This window comes from Eremomyces bilateralis (assembly GCF_010015585.1).
Source record: "Eremomyces bilateralis CBS 781.70 unplaced genomic scaffold P152scaffold_14, whole genome shotgun sequence".
Lineage (NCBI taxonomy): Eukaryota > Fungi > Ascomycota > Dothideomycetes > Eremomycetales > Eremomycetaceae > Eremomyces > Eremomyces bilateralis.
This window is the reverse complement of record NW_022985080.1, coordinates 118,730-136,637: the sequence shown is the minus strand read 5'-3', so window position 1 is coordinate 136,637 and position 17,908 is coordinate 118,730. Positions and strand designations below refer to the sequence as shown.

At 51.6% G+C, this 17,908-nt stretch overlaps 8 protein-coding genes across 8 annotated transcripts; 3 read left to right on the top strand and 5 right to left on the bottom strand.

Moving 5' to 3' along the window:
• Positions 1–3,199: 3,199 nt before the first annotated feature.
• Positions 3,200–3,753, top strand: P152DRAFT_399608 (uncharacterized protein; the record flags this gene model as incomplete). Its single annotated transcript, XM_033676525.1, has 2 exons — positions 3,200–3,251; positions 3,344–3,753. 2 exons carry the CDS (start codon positions 3,200–3,202, stop codon positions 3,751–3,753), a joined length of 462 nt encoding a protein of 153 aa, XP_033532833.1.
• A 1,073-nt stretch (positions 3,754–4,826) lies between these two features.
• Positions 4,827–5,716, top strand: P152DRAFT_515192 (uncharacterized protein; the record flags this gene model as incomplete). The annotated part of the gene is made up of 2 exons (XM_033682888.1): positions 4,827–5,396; positions 5,450–5,716. The coding sequence occupies exons 1-2, from the start codon at positions 5,178–5,180 to the stop codon at positions 5,714–5,716; spliced, it is 486 nt and encodes a 161-aa protein (XP_033532832.1). The 5' UTR covers positions 4,827–5,177.
• An 86-nt stretch (positions 5,717–5,802) lies between these two features.
• Positions 5,803–6,444, bottom strand: P152DRAFT_459608 (uncharacterized protein). The gene is made up of 2 exons (XM_033679717.1): positions 6,427–6,444; positions 5,803–6,368 (listed from the first exon to the last, which is right to left on the bottom strand). Exon 2 carries the CDS (start codon positions 6,257–6,259, stop codon positions 6,065–6,067), a length of 195 nt encoding a protein of 64 aa, XP_033532831.1. The 5' UTR covers positions 6,260–6,368; positions 6,427–6,444; the 3' UTR covers positions 5,803–6,064.
• On the bottom strand, positions 6,276–8,094 carry P152DRAFT_63921 (alpha-ketoacid dehydrogenase kinase). Its single transcript, XM_033683135.1, has 5 exons — positions 7,763–8,094; positions 7,552–7,700; positions 7,155–7,506; positions 6,427–7,093; positions 6,276–6,368 (listed from the first exon to the last, which is right to left on the bottom strand). Exons 1-5 carry the CDS (start codon positions 7,875–7,877, stop codon positions 6,305–6,307), a joined length of 1,347 nt encoding a protein of 448 aa, XP_033532830.1. The 5' UTR covers positions 7,878–8,094; the 3' UTR covers positions 6,276–6,304.
• Positions 8,095–9,638: 1,544 nt separating this feature from the next.
• P152DRAFT_450357 (cytochrome c) lies at positions 9,639–10,329 on the bottom strand (the record flags this gene model as incomplete). The annotated part of the gene is made up of 4 exons (XM_033678168.1): positions 9,639–9,758; positions 9,818–9,976; positions 10,059–10,090; positions 10,314–10,329. The coding sequence occupies 4 exons, from the start codon at positions 10,327–10,329 to the stop codon at positions 9,639–9,641; spliced, it is 327 nt and encodes a 108-aa protein (XP_033532829.1).
• A 993-nt stretch (positions 10,330–11,322) lies between these two features.
• P152DRAFT_450356 (HET-domain-containing protein) lies at positions 11,323–13,698 on the top strand (the record flags this gene model as incomplete). The annotated part of the gene is made up of 1 exon (XM_033678167.1): positions 11,323–13,698. The coding sequence occupies one exon, from the start codon at positions 11,323–11,325 to the stop codon at positions 13,696–13,698; it is 2,376 nt and encodes a 791-aa protein (XP_033532828.1).
• A 45-nt stretch (positions 13,699–13,743) lies between these two features.
• On the bottom strand, positions 13,744–14,262 carry P152DRAFT_63867 (uncharacterized protein). Its single transcript, XM_033683134.1, has one exon. It carries the CDS (start codon positions 14,059–14,061, stop codon positions 13,789–13,791), a length of 273 nt encoding a protein of 90 aa, XP_033532827.1. The 5' UTR covers positions 14,062–14,262; the 3' UTR covers positions 13,744–13,788.
• Positions 14,263–16,048: 1,786 nt separating this feature from the next.
• P152DRAFT_375840 (uncharacterized protein) lies at positions 16,049–16,660 on the bottom strand (the record flags this gene model as incomplete). The annotated part of the gene is made up of 1 exon (XM_033675608.1): positions 16,049–16,660. A coding segment is annotated over one exon (612 nt), but the record flags the coding sequence as incomplete, so codon positions are not given.
• Positions 16,661–17,908: the final 1,248 nt, after the last annotated feature.

The following is a 17,908-nucleotide window of genomic DNA, read 5'->3' as shown; positions in this document are numbered from 1 at the left end:
ATGCTGTAATATCGAATCAATCACCACAGGAACATCTCGGGACGCTGCGTTAGTGATAGAACCCACCTTGTCTTCCGATGGCGACTCTGTACCGTAGCGCGCGCTACGGAGCTATGAAAGATCGCCATGGCATCTGCCAGGCTCAAGACCGAGATGAAGAGTGCATCACCATTCTTGAAGAACGATGTTGGCGGGCATCAATACGGTCAGTCAGGCATTAAATCTTTCGAAAAACAAATCCGACCCGCTCGGGGAAACCCTTCATCCAACTTCCCCAAGCATGGGTCAAATTCGTGGTATGCATGTGTAGACTCTCAACGACGGACACTAATGCATCAGGTTGCCAATCGGCTCAAGGGAATAGGACCGACCCGTTTCCTGGACATTCTCATTTCACGATGTCTTTCCAGGGAGTAGTTAGTTCGGAGGGTCCCTTCTCGACTCCAGGGAGGAGTCGGATCCAAGTCCCTCGAACTAGCCTCGTTCCTCGGACAAAGACACCCGACGAGTACTACCGGACGTCGAGTCGGGCGGTGTAACGACTACTGATACTTAGAGAACAATGCGGATATTCCCCGGTGGCAAAATAGCGGTCGGTCGCGTTAGCATGACTCCAGAGAAGCGGTGAAATCCAGGGAAAGGGTACTACCCCAACATGAATGGACGTGCAGCGAAGTCGATATGCAAGGCATCGTCGTTTCTGGCATCCGGATCTGTGGGATCGAAATGCCAGATGCACGTTCGAGCGCGTGATGCGGGAAAGTCAGCCTGATCTGGAGGAAGGCAACGTTGAGACTCGAGAGCAATGTCATGGATGTCTTGGGATTAGAGACGATGTCAGTGATCAGTCCCGTCCCGGCCCGAGATCGATGGTGCTGTATAATCACCTTTCGCTGCAGAGTGCAGAGGTACCTTACGGACGGGCGTAATAACGTATTATCTATCGGATTCACGGAGTCTACTCTCGTTGAGTTTTGAGTTTCGTATTGCAGATCAACCTCCAACATCCCACGAACCCCGCATTTTGGAGGTTGAATTTTCAAAAAATCGACTTGCTTGCAAGGCGGAAGGAGCCTATCAAAATCCATGGGTTTACCACGTGGAGGGTGCCCAAGGAATAAGTCGACGGAGTCGGACGTACCTAAGTATTTCGCACAGGTGAGGTGTGTAATACGATAGCGTGGGGTCACTGACGCAGCATACAGCTGAAATGTTACTCCCATGCGCAGTAAGAAACGATTGGAGGGGTCAAATCGGTCGAGATAGTTTGAGGATCGAAAATCAGATAAGCGGAAGAGTATACCTACACACTAGCTGCTCAATTGCTGGCCTTTATTGCCTATTTGCCCATCAGTTCCTTGAGAGGGAAAGCTCCTTGAGAAGCAAAGGATGTCATCACTGCGATCATAGGTAGCAATACCGTGCTTTCCCCCAAAAAATACTGCGTGGAGATATATAGACATGGATGAGTTTCCTCGCCTAAAGCGATACATGCAATGCAGATGCATCCCACCCATTGTCTCAAATATCCGGACACCATGCATGTCCGCTTGGCTGTAGAACTTCCTATCCTAGTCCCGTCTGGACGAATGGCCTAATTACTAGAACGTTTAGTTGTTACCGGTGCTGTATGGCCGAGGGCACGCGATCACCAACATGGTTCCCTCGGAACTAGGCAATAACCCACGAGGGGCTGGAAAGAACGCCATTCCGATGTACGCAGGAAGGTCAAGGTCAGGTTAGTATGAGTCAAGAACAAAAAGTAGAGACGAAGTATTCCAACATAAGCAATTGGTCGTTCCGGAAATTAGGCAAAGTGGAAGTGACAGTCACACTGTAGCAGATATCGGTGGTCAGACAAATAATTTCTCATTTCACGCAGCATCATTTTGAGGCAACCGCATGTTTCAAGCAAGATGACAGGGAAGGCCGACCTGGCAGAGCGGAAATCCGATGAGATCAGAGCTGCAGGGAACAGCAAACGGAGGGTTACCTCACATCACTATTCTAGGGAGCTGTTGATGATCTTCTGGAAGACCTGCATCGTCCGTTTTCGCTCTCTGCATCCACCCCGCTTGGACTGGGTTGGAGAGTGGGAGAAGGGAAATGATTGGAGATTTTCAAACAGTGGTTGGTGGCCTCGAGTCTAATCAACGTGTTGCAGATGTCACAATTGGGCTCCTATGGGGAGGGGACTCTTATGGGGGGACTGCTACTCAGTTTACTGTAGCCGGACGGAAAGGGAGCTGGAGCCTTGGGCTCAGCCTGTATCGTTACCAGGCAGATCATAATACCCAGCCTCCCTGTATGATGGAAGCATGGAAGTGTTGGAGGTGAAAGTGGAAGCGGAAGTGGCAGTGGCAGTGGCAGAGGAGTGAAAGGGGAAGTTGATAATACCAGCGTAATACCGGCGGAGTTAGAGTGATCATAGTACATATGTACATACTCCAATAAGGTATTATTAATAGTATTTACTGCAAAGGAAGGGAAAGCATGTGGCGGCTCCAGAGCCTAGAATGTAATTTTCCAGATCAATACGAACGACGGCGTCCGACTGGCGGTTCAGGTTAGCTGTTCAGGTTAACTTAGCGGTTCAGGTTGCTTTCACTCGTTCTGGTTGAACGACGACCTTAAATTTTTCCCGTACCGTTGGACCGTTTCCCCCATCCATACTCTCTTTCCACCTTTCCACCTTTTCTCTCACTTCACTTCCCCCCAATCATCCTCCCTTTCTTTTCCCGGAATTTCACTTTCACTTTCATCTCCTCCACCATGCCGCGACCACAAGGCCTTCCCGTCTCCCTTCCCCAATCGCGTCCCCCGTGGACATGATGGGACTTTGATTTCGCCTCACACCTTTCCCTCTCCTTCCGATTCACTCTTCACTACCCCCAACTCTTTTCACACCTTCCTAGTATCGCCTCTCGATCTCATCTGCAACTTCCTGTGCGCCTTCCCTGCACTCTCCGCTCTTCCGTACCTCTCCGCATCACAATCCGATCCATCTGCGACCATCCTGTGCCTCCGCTGGCACATCGAAACTTCAGAACCGCCAATTTCACTCCGGGGAAGCGCCTGCGTTGCAGATCTTGCGAGCGGTCACGTACAAACTTTTTTTGAGGAAGCTTGCCCCAGTACCTGAAGGTGGGGCATTATCAAGTCCTAGAGTCTAGACCACTTCCCCAGGCAATCTTTCATCATGGCTCAAGGTGCGCGGACCATGGAGGCGCGAACTGGCAGGACGAATCAACGTACGTATCTAGCATCTCGCAGCAAACATATCCTCCCCCCTTCCGTCTCCAAATCTTTCTGGCATCTAGCTCAGAAACTCACATCATCATAGGCTATGGACCTCAAGGTGAACGGCTCGTTGCCGGTGTCGTTCCCCTCTCCGAAGATAAATATTACGTCCTCTTGATTGCGTCCAACAGCCGTCCAGGCTGGGTTCTTCCAAAGGGTGGTTGGGAGACCGACGAAGCAACGGCTGCTGATGCTGCGTGCCGCGAAGCATGGGAAGAGGCAGGCATCGTTTGTACTGTGACCTACGACCTGGGAGCGATCGGGGAAAAGAGCGGAGCAACTCAGAAGGCCCACTACCACTTCTTCGAGGCGACGGTGCAGAAGCAGGAGGACAACTGGCCTGAGATGCATCGCGCTCGGGCGTGGATGACCTTTTCGCAGGCCGAGACGGCGTTGGCGGACCGACCGGAACTGCTGGAGGCGTTGAGGAAGTGTACGATGCACCGGTGCTAGGCGGCGGCTCGGCGACCTCGATGAGAAAACCCGAACGATCGCTGTGGGACGGAGCAATACGGAGTTTGGGAGCAATTTGCGCGGGATGAGGAGGGTATGCCAATCGGAACACGACACGAACAACCTTCCACGCATTCCGGGGTTCATCGACTTTCTAGCATCACGGCGGTTCCTCTCCACGTTCCCCCACGACTCTCATTTACACAGAGATCGATATTTTTTGCGTCGACACCTACGCTGACCAGCAACGACGCACATGGGCCTTTTCTGCCTCTGATCGATCACATCGATCACCCATCGATCGTATACTAATCCTGGGACTGTTGTCATAGAGCTGCACAGAGGGTACGAATGCATTTCCTGTTCAGCAATGCCGTAAGGGCTCAGCTATGGCCTAAGGGCTCAGCTATGGATCCTCAGATGGCATCATTCGGGGCTTTCTTAGTGGCATAGAAATGGACACAGGCCGAAATCGGCTTATGCATCGGTCGGACTGTGTGACAAGTATCATTTTCTCTTCTCTTCCCTTCTCTGGCTCTCGCTGTGTCCCAAGCACTTCGATATGAGTCGTGCACATCCGGCCATGAGCTAGAAGGCACGGACCTGTTTGAGCGGAAGGTACATCGTAGCATGCCGTGAATTCTGCGCGTTGCACACTTGCACCTTCTTAAACGTGGACATCTCGTAGTTCGCATCGTCCTAATGATACGTTGACGTTGCTCTATGACAACGTGACCATGATTTATCCTCTAGAGGGAGCTGGTAAGGTTTGACATTGCGAGTACTTATGTTGCAGAAATCAGGATTCAGATGTGAGGCTTACTGAGACCCGTGGAGTCGGTAATAGTATTCGACTCATAGGAAGCCAGAGATATCAATCTTCATTACTTGTCTGTTTATCTCACTGGAATCAATTAGATATGTATCTGTAATTACTTAGGTATAACAAGCAAAAGAGTCTTGATATCACAAGCAAATAGTCTCTTCCAATCCCGCCAATCAAACTTGGTTCAGGTGCTCAAGGGGTCTTGATCTTCCGACGTGCAACAGTTGCTTCCTCATATTAAACCCCCGTTTTCATGAAGCATTCAAATACCTATCTATTGCGATAGATGCATTCATCCTCACTAGAGGACACAATAATGGTAATTGACAGTGATTGTTACGTTTCAAGTACGCAGTCTTTGTGACGCCTTCAACTACAGCGAGCTTTCGTTATCTCGGCGTCGAAACCCGACGTTGTACGACGTGATACGCCGCATCTCTCTCGTCAATATTAGAAGAAATCCTTCAACCCAAGTCTCCTTACTCTCTTCTCCAAACGCATATGTATCCTCCAAACGTTTCTGGCACGCATCAACAACGACGTTTCTTCTCAGTCCAGCTCACCTAAGTCCTACGCCATCCACTCCCAGTCCGTAACCATGTCCCCTTCTACCCCCCGCCGCCAATTCCTCCAACCCCGCGCCCCCCGCGGCAGCCCCCGCACCCATGCCCGCCCCTCCGAATCCTCCGCCTCCCAATCCCCGTCTCGACCACTCGAGGCCACGGAGCCGTTCGACGACCGAGCGACGCGCGAGCGGGCAGCCAAATATCTGGAGAGCAACGAGGTGCTGATCTGGTGGAGCGCGCAGCGGAACGAGGTGGGTAATCTCCTTTTGGTGAGGTGATCGTGGGCTGACTTGAAGATTGGTAGTCGTTGGCGCAGACGGTGCGGTATTTTGAGGGGGTGGTGGCGGGGGCGGGGGGGGGTGGGGAGGCGGTGTTGTGGGAGGATGAGTATGTGCCGGATGAGGAGGATCGGAGGCGGTTGGATCCGAGGACGTATGAGAGGGGGGAGGGGAAACAGGCGGGAGGGGGGGCCGAGGGGGGTGGGAGGGGGGACGCGGAGTTCGTTGCTGACGAGAGTGGAGAGGGGGGGGAGGACGGCGAGGAGGGGGACCGGATGGAGTGGGATGTGTGAGTGATAGGGAGAACTGGAGTAGAAGAGACATGTCGAGGTGCGGCATGCCTCTCTCGCTTCGGAGGAATGATGGGAAAGACAATCCAAGAATAATCATCGGCAAGGAGCCAGATTTTTTACACGCACTGCTATTTGAGCGGACAGGCACGATATGAAACTGTTGTTCTCGACTTTTGTGTCGAGACGTAAATCTTCGCTACGTACTATAGCAACGCATGATGGCCTACATGCGTGTTGGCTAAACCGTACCCCAGATATCCCCATCCATAGATGCAAAAGTGTACATGAATGCCACTGCATTCCCAAAGGGCCACGTCCAGACGACCACTCGTCACGCCTGGTCGCACCTCACATCCCCTCCTCCATCCCCACATTCCTCCACCACGGTTCGATTGCGTCCTTTTCACGCATCATTTCCTCCATGTCGCCCACCTGCCGTCGTTCGCTGACTTCGCGCTCTTGCGGGCGAAGTTTCAGTTGCATCGTCCGGGTCGCCATGGTCATGGTAGCCGTCGTGGACTTTTGGTGTAGCGACTGCGTCATTCCTCGGGTTGCGGTGGTTGACCGCCCCCTCATGATCGGTAGTTGCTATTGTAGGGGTTCGGAAGATGAGGATAGGCGGTTAAGATGGAGGTAGACGTCGGTGCCGTATCTATGGAGCATGAAATCAGCCATCGGTGTGTAAGCCAAAGAGCGGTATGGAGCCTCACCCTTCCATGCTGATCAGCTTCAAATCTCCACCGAAATACCTCGCATACAGCCTCGAGATGGGTAACCCATACCCGAACCCAGCCATTGGTGCTTTGAAATCGCTCTTGTTGAAGTCCGGGTCCAGATTCGGTGTCTGATCCACGGTCGTATACATGTACGTCCATACCAGCGGGATCGAACTCCTAGGGATTCCACCTCCTTCGTCGCTGATCTTGATTGTGATGTCCTCCTTCCCTTGCGCCACGATCACTTTCGTAACGGGGAACTCCTCCTTATCCTGTCCATGCGTCTCGACCACCGCCCGCAAGGAGTTCTTCAACGTCTCAAATAGCATATGTGACAGGTGGCCCGGCACGTACATAAAGTTGATATTCGGTTGGCAGACAAGCTGTATTTTCGGTGCGTCGAACAGTCCGTAGTGGTCCTCGCACACGAACCGCGCATTCTCAATCGCCTCTTGCGCCAGTTCTCGCACATTCGTCTTCGTGCAGATTATGCCCACATAGTTCGGGTCAGGTCGTTGCCGCTGGTCGGTGAGGGCAATGTGCTGGCCGATCAGCATCCGGATGCCGATCCGGGACATGTAGAAGCGGTCGAGGAAGGCTTGGATGTTGTGGTCGATTTGCATCCGTTGCTGCTTCCGTTTCCATTCCAGGATGCCTTGGGCTGTCCGATAAAATCAGTTAGATGGGGGTCAATAGGTGGAGGCATAGGGTCGCTAACGAACCTACGGTGGTTACGACACTGTCATGCCGTCGTTTGATTGTCTCAAGGGTCTCCGCGAATTTGAGGTTGTAAGTTTGGATCTCGAGCGGCCAGTCCTTCCCGTCATCCGCTGGGACATAGTATCGCCTAGATGCCGCGATCCCCCTATGTCCATTGTTGTGGTTTCCGTTGTGGTTGTTCTCTCCATTGTCGTTTATCTTCGGTGATGATTGGTACTGGCCTTTCTTCACACTGGGGTTGGGTGTCGTTTGACTCAAGATCGCCGACGCTCGTGCTCCGGTGGACCTTCCCGCTTTCAAGAGACGCTGCCTTACTTCTGCAGATAACGATGGTCTTGGAAGCTCGGTGATTTCCTGTGCTGCTTAGCCCTATCTTCACTCCGACGGTATGACTCTTACCTCGAATGACTGCGCATACCAGTCCTGGACCCTCCGGATCGAAGGCATCTCGTTCAACCCGTCGGGTAGGTTCTCTAGTTCCTCCACGCGATGCGCTAGTCGTATCGGCAACTCCTCCGAAAGGAACTGCGACGCTCGGAAGAGAGTACCTGATCGCAGCGCAGCATGATTAGCGACCGACGGTTCTTTGAGTCAGAATGTCCAAACCCACCTGGCGACGGCTTCTCGCCGAACTGCACCATCTGCCGCAGCGACACTCCGGTTGCTGGAAAGGTGGCATAATGTGAGATGGCGTCCATCAACTTCTCCGTCCGCCTCCACATCATGGCGAATGCGGGGTGTATATCAGGGCCACGCGCCCTGCGTCCGTCGTATCAATCCAATGCTGAAGCTGGGAAGGGAACGGGCGAAATGCTGCCACATATCCCGGCGGGAGGGCGAGGGTAATTCAAGTTCAAGGTTTGGAATAATTCTGGCAGTTGGGTGAGGAATTGAGTCAAGAGTCAAGACAAGGCATCGGCCTGGACGCCTCCAGATACAGCAAGGTCCTGTAGGTAGCGTGACTGACGTCCAGCATGTGAGGAGCAGTCCTGATTGGGCAGCGCAACACGTCGGGTTGCTGGATTCCCTTCGTTGCGGAGACCTCGGCAGCGGGTTAAACCGATTTAAGAATGTTTCCAGTGTCAACCGTTAATTGTTAAGTGAAGAAGCGAGCATTGGTCATTGGTGTTATTATTCTAGATTTTCCAATGACGATCGTGTTACAGTCGTGTGTGATGTTCCACAACCAACGTCCGGTCCAAGGGAATCTTATTAATACTTGTTACCTGCCACTTGCCAGCTCGTTGGAAGCGGAGAGAGGATAACACGTAAATCCCGCGACGACCGCGACATGTGAGTGGTTCTGGGAACGGGAGCATCAGGCTAAGACAAGCCCTTTGTTGCAGGAAGCTGGAAGACTGTCTTGGAATTGGGCTTAAAGCAAAGGCCTAATCATGCAGTGGCTCTTCGGCTGTACGGATGGATTTGCATCCAACTGATACATGATATCACCGTTTATTAAGTGAGACGCGTTCAGTGGGAGACAAAGCGCAAAGCATGTGGGATTGTGGGGGCAGAATCCCGCATCAATGATACCCCACGCTGGATCGCATCAGGAGAGCAAGCCTAACTAAGAGCGTCCAGATTATTTCAGCATCATCATTTAGTACTTTCACTGTTGTATTTTGACACATCCATCCTGCATAACCATAATAATTCTTGCGTAGAATGACTTTCGGGAATACGCCACGGCGTCAACCATTCCGTCCCGTCTTCTTTTCCTCAGCAGCATCGTCGGCTTGTCCCGGAGCTAGGCTTTTCAAGCACCCGACATCTTCCGCTTAGAAGAGTCATTAACGCAGATCTGCGGATCAGCGGATGGAAATAATTATCCCTGCATCCAGGCACCGAATCGGGTTTCAGTATATCTAAGCAGAGGACTGAAACTTGAAAGGCATCGTCACCACCAGCTGTGATAACGTTGGCTCTGCCTTCTCAGGGCCTTGAACTTATTGAAACCATTGCTTGGGGTCTCCTCAACTAAGGTTTTGGCCCGGTTCACAGTCCCTGGGAAAAGTTGCACGATATCCTCTTGATCTAAGGAATCCAGTACGCGGTACCGATTGCTTTGAGAATGAGGGAAGTCGAAGCAGATACGCTGCAGCGAGTTGGCGATTGAGGGCTCGCAGCCGACTTATAAGTTGCAGCGATCGTCAGGACATTTGACCACAGCAGCATCAATGGAACTGGAAATTATGGGCACGGCCAACATAACGCAGAGACAGCCGCACGAGACAACAATTGAAAGGTTTCAGAAGCTTCTATTCAGATAGCGGAGATGACGTCGAACTGTACACTGGATCCCAATCGGGGCCAGGCTAGCAGAATACAGGTATTATACACAGGACATGAAAAATTCAAACACCCGCACAGAAACGCTCTTTTGTTGTCTATGCATATGCCAAAGCTACGCATCGGTCGAGGATATCGAAATGGAAACCCATGGGAGCCACGGGTGGTTTATCGGTGTACGGAGGATGTGCAGCCTATTTGGTCTCCTCACGCATGAAGGTGATGAGGTCGTTTCGGTCCTTCGGCTTCTTCAGACCACCGAAGGCCATCTTGGTCCCCGGAATGTACTTCTTGGGGTTCTCAAGGTATGCGAACTGCGGGATGTCAGCACCAGGTCGTGTGCACGCTTCGTCAACGACGCATGGGAACATACCAAGGTGTCGGTGTCCCAGATGACGCCCTTCTTCTTGTTGGCATCGGTGTATGAGAAACCCTCAACCTGACCGGATTTACGGCCGAACAACCCGGCAAGATTGGGTCCAGTGGAGTTGCCCTCGCTTTCCTTCAACTTGTGGCATTGAGCACATCGAGTCTATGAATACTTAGTCTATGTCCATCACGCTTCTTCCCCGTTTTGAAAAGTCACTGGAGTCCGAAGCGGTTCAATATCGTACCTTGAAGAGGTTGGCACCCTTCTTTGCGTCGCCTGCAGAGAGAAGCGCGTCAGCCATCGAATTCGTCCATAGAGAAACAAGTGCTAATGAGGAGAGCGATTCTGCTTGGACGGGTGGAGAACGATGCTATTGAGCAGAGCTACGATGAGACTCTGCTCTGCCATTGACTCCCACGATCCTAAAAACGGGGTGCAATGATGCATCGTGGTCCAGCTCAATCGCGCCACCGAATTCTATCTCGACTTTGCCACATACCCTCTGAGAAGCTCATTTTGACTGTTGAGGAAGATGTCGATAAGGTCAGAATCGATTATTAGGATGGAGGGGACGGGAGTCGATGAGAGTCTAATACGCGAGGTGATGAGGAGAACGGAGAGGGTGGGAAGATGGAATTGAGAAGATGGTTGTCAAATGATGAAGCGCAACTTAAAAAAAACCAGTTCAGGAAACCTGGAAAGTCGGCAGAGTCCGGCATCACCATTGGGACCGATTTGATTGGGCAGCAGGAAAGTGCCACGTGATCCACAGAACCTACACAGCCACGGAAATGTGGCGGCCAATCATGTTTAGTGCATTACCAGATCGTTGGGTCAATGTCACGAATTGTACTACAAGAGTACAAGTATTCAGAGTACAAGAATAGTCCGTGTAGCTATCCGATATCCCATCGTCAAATCTCAAAATGCTATCGATGCCATGATGACTCTGTCCTCCAAGGTGACATCGTGCTCAAGACGACAGGACACAGCATGCACGTGTGCTCCGCCCCATGTCCAGAGCTCTCAGCCTGACCACCTCACGCTTCGTGTTTCCGGTCAGGACGACGACAAGCCTTTCCCGACATAAAAAGCACAGAATCTCCCATCAAGATCAAATCACAGTTGACCTCGCTGGCACTAGGGCAAAATCCCCTCTGGTTTAATCCACTTGATGTGTTGTTGTTGGCAGATGGCATGACTGTTTCAGCACCGCCCCTCACCTGACGCGGGGGTTGGATCGTTCTCATATCTTTCATGGCTCATGCAGCAAATTCAATGGATTTGAGAGGATTCCGTTTGAAGCCGAGTTGAACGGACCTTTCTATCGTTGCTCGCAACCGAGTATCTTTAACTTTATGCTGATCTTTCACGCATGTTACGAATCTTCTTTCAGCAACACGAATGATCTTAATACATGCTTCTGTATGTCTCGAGAGCCGTAGTGCATTAGGTATTTGTTCACGAGACTCCGCACACCTTTTCAAGCGAACCATGTTATTCTCGAGATGCTCCGCATAGGTATTGGTTTGGCTCTTGCCACAGGCGCATATTTCTCTGAACGGAATCGACGCCATCGAGGCCGAGCTAGAGCAGGTTCAGAGCCACCTGCTCGAAGACGCCGTCCTAGACGAGAGGCGCCTTACTCCGACGAGGAGTTTAAGAGCGGTGCCGAAGAAGAAGATTGGAAAGCAGTGCAACCTTGGCGGAAGAGCAGAAGAGCCGTCCCAAGGCATGGGAGTTCCCCACATGGATCCTCGGACTTTGAAGTCGTTTCCGCCGAGCAGTCCGATAGAGAATCGCTGGCTGCATCGGTGTCTGCAGCCACGCACTGCCCGAGTTATGATCTTATCGTCGCAGGCGACAGTTTCCGGCCAAGTAGTCGCAGTAGCAGCGGAGTAATGGAGAATCAAATGGTGGTCCCATATACGGAACCCCGAGCGCATGCACCGGCGAACATTCCTCGATACGTTTACCGACCTCTCAGGGGCAATCACACGATACGGTTGATTGAGTTACACCCAGCAATGAGGCTTTCAGACACCCTTGCGTTCCGGTTCTTCCATGTTGATCTGGATATGCTTTCCATACGACCGAACGGGATATCCTACGAAGCCCTTTCGTACGTTTGGGGCAGTCATATCATGCACCATTCTACGTACTGTTATGACTCCGTTCGTCATCAAATTCCCTCGGGTCAATACCCCCCAGTACCAAGCTACTGCTATAAACCGATTACCGCAAGTGTGGACGGTGCGTTACGCCGTCTAAGATATTCTGATCGATCCAGGATTCTTTGGGTCGACCAGCTCTGCATCGACCAAGAAAGCTTTGCGGAAAAGAATCATCAAGTCAGGCAAATGTCAAACATTTACAGCCGCGCAGGTCGAGTGCTTGTCTGGCTTGGCGAAGACAAAAGACAAGGCGAAAGGGCACTATCATTGATCAAACGTATGGGGAAGTGGATGTTGAAAGAATGTGACCCGAGCGGGCATCTGCCGTCCACGGAGACTGCACAGACTGTCCTTGATGAACGATTAACAACCGTTTTTGGACATCCAGACCTCGGACATGTCCAGCAGTTCTTCCTTCGAAAATACTTCCGTCGACGTTGGGTCATTCAAGAGTTGGTCTGCGCTCAACGAGCAGTGGTGGTCTGTGGAACAAAAGAATGCGACTGGGAATACTTCGCCGCGGCCATCCAACTCTTCCATCAACTGCATGTGCGCGACACGCTCTTCGACGGCGCAGTACTAAGCACGGTTGAAAGTTTGCGCTACATCGATTTCCTCAAGCGAACGCCATCGATGACCGAGGAGCTCGGAATCTTGGACTTCCTAAGTCTTTTCCACGCGGCAGAGTGTGGTGATGATAATGACCGAATCATAGCCTTACTTGGTATTTCAGATGGCGAATCGGCATCGGAAGGGCTCGATTACGGCCTATCTACCGAGGAGCTATACAGCAGGTTTGCCTCTCAATCCATCGATGACTTCGGTCTGGATATCCTTCACCTGGCTGGGACGTTCAAGTCGAACCAGGCCCGCAACGGTGGCCTGAAGTCCTGGATGCCGGACTGGCGTGCAGTGCCGCTGCATAAGTCATTCGTGAGCATCCACAAGTTCAGTGCGGGAATACCAATGGACGCAGATTCCAGGAGAAGCGAATTGATGTGGGTTACGGAACACGGTGAATTGTTGGTGGAAGGATTTGTCCTGGATACAGTCTTCGTTACGAGCGACTCCGTGAGTCGACCACTAGGCATTAACGAGATTATAAACATCCTTCCGGACTGGGCCAAGGTCGCAGGGCTCGGTATTGGTTCGAGCCCGGATGCCAGTTCCCAACTCAAATCTATCCCCTCTGCCAAAGCTCTGGCGACCACATTAATCGCAGACCATGGCCACTACGAAGGGACTGGATTCCATCTGACCCATGGAGATCGTGCTGTTCTCACCCGCCGCAAGCACAAACTCCGCATATCGGCCTGGAAAGGGTTCCGAGAACTTTTCGGGTCCCACACCACTGACCATCGCCATCGCCCCGCCCGCTCTGACCCAAACGACTCGTCCGATTCGGACACACCGCACCCCACGCGCACCGTGCCCCGGTTTTCGAAACACGCAAGGCAATATGCCCAGCTCGTCGGCACCACGATGAGCGGGCGCTGCCTCTTCCGCACGTGCGGGGGGCGAGTGGGCATCGGGCCCGAGGGCATGCAGAGCGGCGACTTCGTGGTGATCTTACTGGGGGCTCGGACGCCGTTTGTGTTGCGGCCTGGCAGCCGTAGCGAGCGGTTCACGTTGGTTGGGGATACCTATGTGCACCATTGCATGGATGGCCGGATGGCGGCGGGCAGGGAGCGGCAGTTCTTGATTGAGTGAGGGGGTTCGAGGGGCGTGTGATTACTCTTGTTGGTTTCTTAGCGCCTGGAGGAATGCGTTTCATTCGTTTCTTCCCGATGGGGATGATGTCTATGTGGTACGGTGCAGTATTGCCACCCAGCTGACCGTGGATGCAGTGCGGTTACTGTTTTGAGTGGACGAATTAAGGCTCTCAGTTAGGTCCAAATACGAGATTGAGCGGCTATGTTGCATGTTCATCTGCTTAAATTCCTCAACCTCTAATTTCAAGTATCTCCTATTGCTTGTTTGCAAAATCTCAGTGCTTAAAACTTGTCCCAACGTCTCATCTTTCTTCCCCGACATGTCACGCACCCCTTCGTTTATTTCCCCTCTCGGCCTCATGTCTGCCTTGTCTGGCACGATAGTATATTGTAGTTGTATTATAGGGGGTTGTTAGACGGTTAGTGGACAGGTAAGTGCATACTGGGCTGTGCAATAATCAGTGACTTAAGTCTAGTGGCTCAAGTGGCGATGATTTCCCGACTCAGGAGGACAAAAAGGCGACTATGCACAATGCCAGGTAATTTCAGAAATCCATCGCCTTTTTTACAAAGCACACCTAAGGTATTAAGAGAGCCCTCCCTTTCAGTTGCTATATTGCGGCCAACGATCCAATACCACCCCGGTGACCCGGTCTCCGCCCTTCTGCCGTGCATGCATCGCCCTTTTCGTCACCATCCCCCATCACTAACACCATTCAGGTATTATCTGACTTGCTGACTTGTTCTCCCCTGATGGAGCTGTCTATTTAACGGACCTCCTCCCCACCCTCCCAAAAACTACATTGATCTCAAGCATCATCAAACCTTTTATTGTGCTCAGTCCATTCAGTCCAGAATGGCGGCATATGCACCTTGTTCCGGATGGATGCTCAAAAGCCTTGGGATCCCAAAGTGGACATTCCGAGTCGCAAGGGTATCCAACACTGTGATCCAGATGCGCGGTGTCTGGCCCTTTTACCTCATTGCTCCGCACAACCATGTCTCAAATCCTTCCTACGTCTGGTCGTTCCCAGGCATCACTGAACATCTGGTTGTCACTTGAAAGACAAAGTCGCTGGCTCCTACTTTGGCACGCACGGAATGTCTATTCATGTGATGTGCACTGCTGCACAACCCTACCCGGATCTCCATGGAACCTTGAGGAACTCTTTTGGAAAGCGCAATAGAATTGAAACTCAAGGATTTACAACTTGAGGAGAGGATGTAAGAGATGATACAAAAGGTTTGCTACCAAGCTTCTTGGAACCATGTTGAACAGTCTCGGGTTGCGGAACGGACCAAAGAGCACTCTCTTTGTCATACTGGAGATACTGAGGGAGCTGTAAGTGTGTTAGATTTTATTTTCTCTCTAAGTCATGGAAGCGACATACCGCGCGTGCAATCTGAATCCCGAAATACAGGACTCGTTCCAGCCGAGCCTTTGCGGTTGTTCCCTTCTCGGCAAGTCGCTCCTCTTCCGGGACTTGGAGTATCGCTGCGTCAATACTCTCCGGATACACCTCCTTAGTGATGACCTGCCCACGCAGGAAGGCGTCGTCAGGAATAGTCGAATCGGCCGGGATGGTGCTGAGGAAATCTAAATGAGTGTAGGATGCTCGGCTTCGCTCGGAACCCGACTGCGTACATGATGCATAGTTGAGCAGATCGACCAACTCTTGCCACGGCACAGCACTGAAGTAAGTGCTGGCGTCGTAAACGTTCGAAACGTCTGCACTCTCCTCCAAGACTTTGACCAGGGAAAGAATGAAGACCAGCTGGATGTGGATGAATGCCATGACATCCGGTCTCGTCTTGTGTTGTGCAACAACGCTGAACGTATCTCGGTTGAAACGTAATGCCGCAGAGAACGCCGGTCGCGACGATTCATCAGGCTGCTGGATCTTCAAACTCTGCACGCCATGCTCCATGGACGTGACCGTCGCAGATCCACTAGAACCCTTCTGCGCCTCGAGCCGGTCCCGCGCTCGAATATCGTATAGCCGACGCAATGCCGACCCCTCTGATCCGTACTCGAAGATTGCTGCGATACACGACATGGCCATATGAGTGCCACGTGCGATCCAGTCCGTCTTCCCGTTCAAATGAACTTCCAGCAATCGTAGAAATTCCGCTTTACTCTCTTCCACCGAGTCCAGTTGCACTCTCTTCAGTAACATAGCATGAGTCTTAATGTATGCCTTATCCTCCGGCGACGCAACCGTTGTGCTAGTTCCATTCAAAATCGGATCCATCAAAGTCAAAACCGAATCCCTGGTGCTAAGGAAAGGCTGAACAGCAATGAGAGAGCGGCAATAAAAGTGTAGCTGCTGTACAGGATTGTGCCGAGAAAGTATCGCCAGGTGGTGATACAGGCGGCCTACATTCGGGATTAAATTATTCGCCATGGTATACCAACCTCGAGCGACTGCAGCCCAGATCTCTCGGTCCCGAAGGTCTTCATCTTCCACTGCCATCCGATAACGAGCCAAGTCTCCCAAACATTCGATCCAGGTTTCCTTGAACGAGGGGACCGTCTCATAAAGCAGCGCCATTATCTGGTAAGCAAGATAAATGAAGGCTAACATATACTCTAAAGAATCCGGAAGCCGGTAGCGAAGCAACTCCAGGAAGGAATGGATCCCATGTTTCCACATTCTGGCCGGCATGGAGTACTTGGCGGCCAAACGACGCAAAGCAGGACTCGCAGAAGGATGTTGAGAAGCCAAAAAAAAATCGTGGTGCTCATGAAGGAGGGTCCTATGCAGCGCAATCAGGGCCTGCCAGTGGTCATCCTCTAACTCCGGCGGATCCCGGCCTCCAGCAGTCTCCCACTCATGGGCCTGGGCTCGGACGACGTGGATGCACTTGGTCTCCACCATGATAAGCCCGCTATATATATTCTTAACTTCCGCCGCAAGTTGCTCGGGACTGATAGGTCTGGAGGGCGGCTGCCGAAGTAACGCTGAGTTGCTCAAATCCGGATTGGATGGTACGGTCGACCCGGGAGTCCTGGGGACATTTCCTAATGTGGATGCTGTTGATGCGGTACCGCTCCAGGTCGCGACTTGTGGCGGCCTGGTGGTCTTCCTTCGGTTAGAAGCTGCATTTCTAGGATCTGGATTTGAAGTTCTTGACTGGTTTTGCTTCGGTGCCTGCCTCACTTGCTCCTGAAAGTTGTCCTCTTGCTTCCTTTTACGTGGCTGTTGGCCTGCTCCTGGAACGTCCGGCGTTGGGGATGTTTGCTTATTGGAAATATCGAGCATCTCTGAATCCTGCACCTCTGAATCCTGCACCTCTGTGGTGTTGGCACTAAATCCACGCCGGTTTGTTCTTCTCTTTCCTATGCCTTGTTTAATATCATCTTTAATGGTACTAGAACCATCAGACAAGCCCTAATCCAGGATAAATAGAAACACATACGGAGAACATCCATGCAACCTTTCAAGAAACCACTTTTTTGAATCTTCATTGGACTTATATCTGGTGGGAACTTCATCGAGATGACCCTCCTTAGCGTGTGTCAAGTACTTCTCATTATTTCCAAATTCCCGATGACAGAACGGGCATTTGGGACGCTCGGGCGACGCATTTTGTTGCCGCATTTGGTGGTCCTTTTTCCACTTGGCGTAGCGCGGATCCATGGGCAGTCGACGATTTCGAGCAATGCTCTACATGCGCCGACGTATTGTATATCATGTGGTCGACGAGATAAAAGCTGAGCTGGGCAACATAGAGCAGAAAATTTGAAATTGAGAGGAGTGGAAAAAAGGGATAACGAAATACCGAAGTCCTCCAAATGAGCGGCTCAACCAGAGCTTTGTAGTTGAAAAGGAAGGCAAACTTATGACACAACAGCTTAGGTCTATTACTCTCAGGTTAGACAAGGCTAGGTGGGTCTACCCAAGGCGAAGATGGTTTAGAGGGTGGAAGTCTCTCATATCTATTTCAAGCACATAGTTAGACATTTTCAATTATGGATTTAACATAATACTGATGCTTTCATCGACCTGTGATACTTATATATTGAGAAACCTAAGATACGATGCGAATGCACTGGATAAAAAAGCACTACGATCCGAGGGCGGGGGTGCTCGTTGGCGAATTTGTTCGGGGGGATTTCTGGTCCGCTCATCACATATTAATTAAGGCAACCGCAGAGCCGCACAACCGCACAAGTGACACACATGTGACACTATTCCCGTCACATT

Bases quoted from the DNA above. Each gene is read 5' to 3' on its own strand.
- P152DRAFT_63867 (XM_033683134.1), bottom strand. From the start codon at position 14,061: ATGAGGCCGAGAGGGGAAATAAACGAAGGGGTGCGTGACATGTCGGGG.
- P152DRAFT_63921 (XM_033683135.1), bottom strand. From the start codon at position 7,877: ATGATGTGGAGGCGGACGGAGAAGTTGATGGACGCCATCTCACATTAT. The intron at 7,701-7,762 runs GTGGGTTTGGAC...CGCTGCGATCAG, and splicing joins CGGCGAGAAGCCGTCGCCAG to GTACTCTCTTCCGAGCGTCG. The intron at 7,094-7,154 runs GTTCGTTAGCGA...TTTATCGGACAG, and splicing joins CAGTGTCGTAACCACCGTAG to CCCAAGGCATCCTGGAATGG.
- P152DRAFT_459608 (XM_033679717.1), bottom strand. From the start codon at position 6,259: ATGACGCAGTCGCTACACCAAAAGTCCACGACGGCTACCATGACCATG.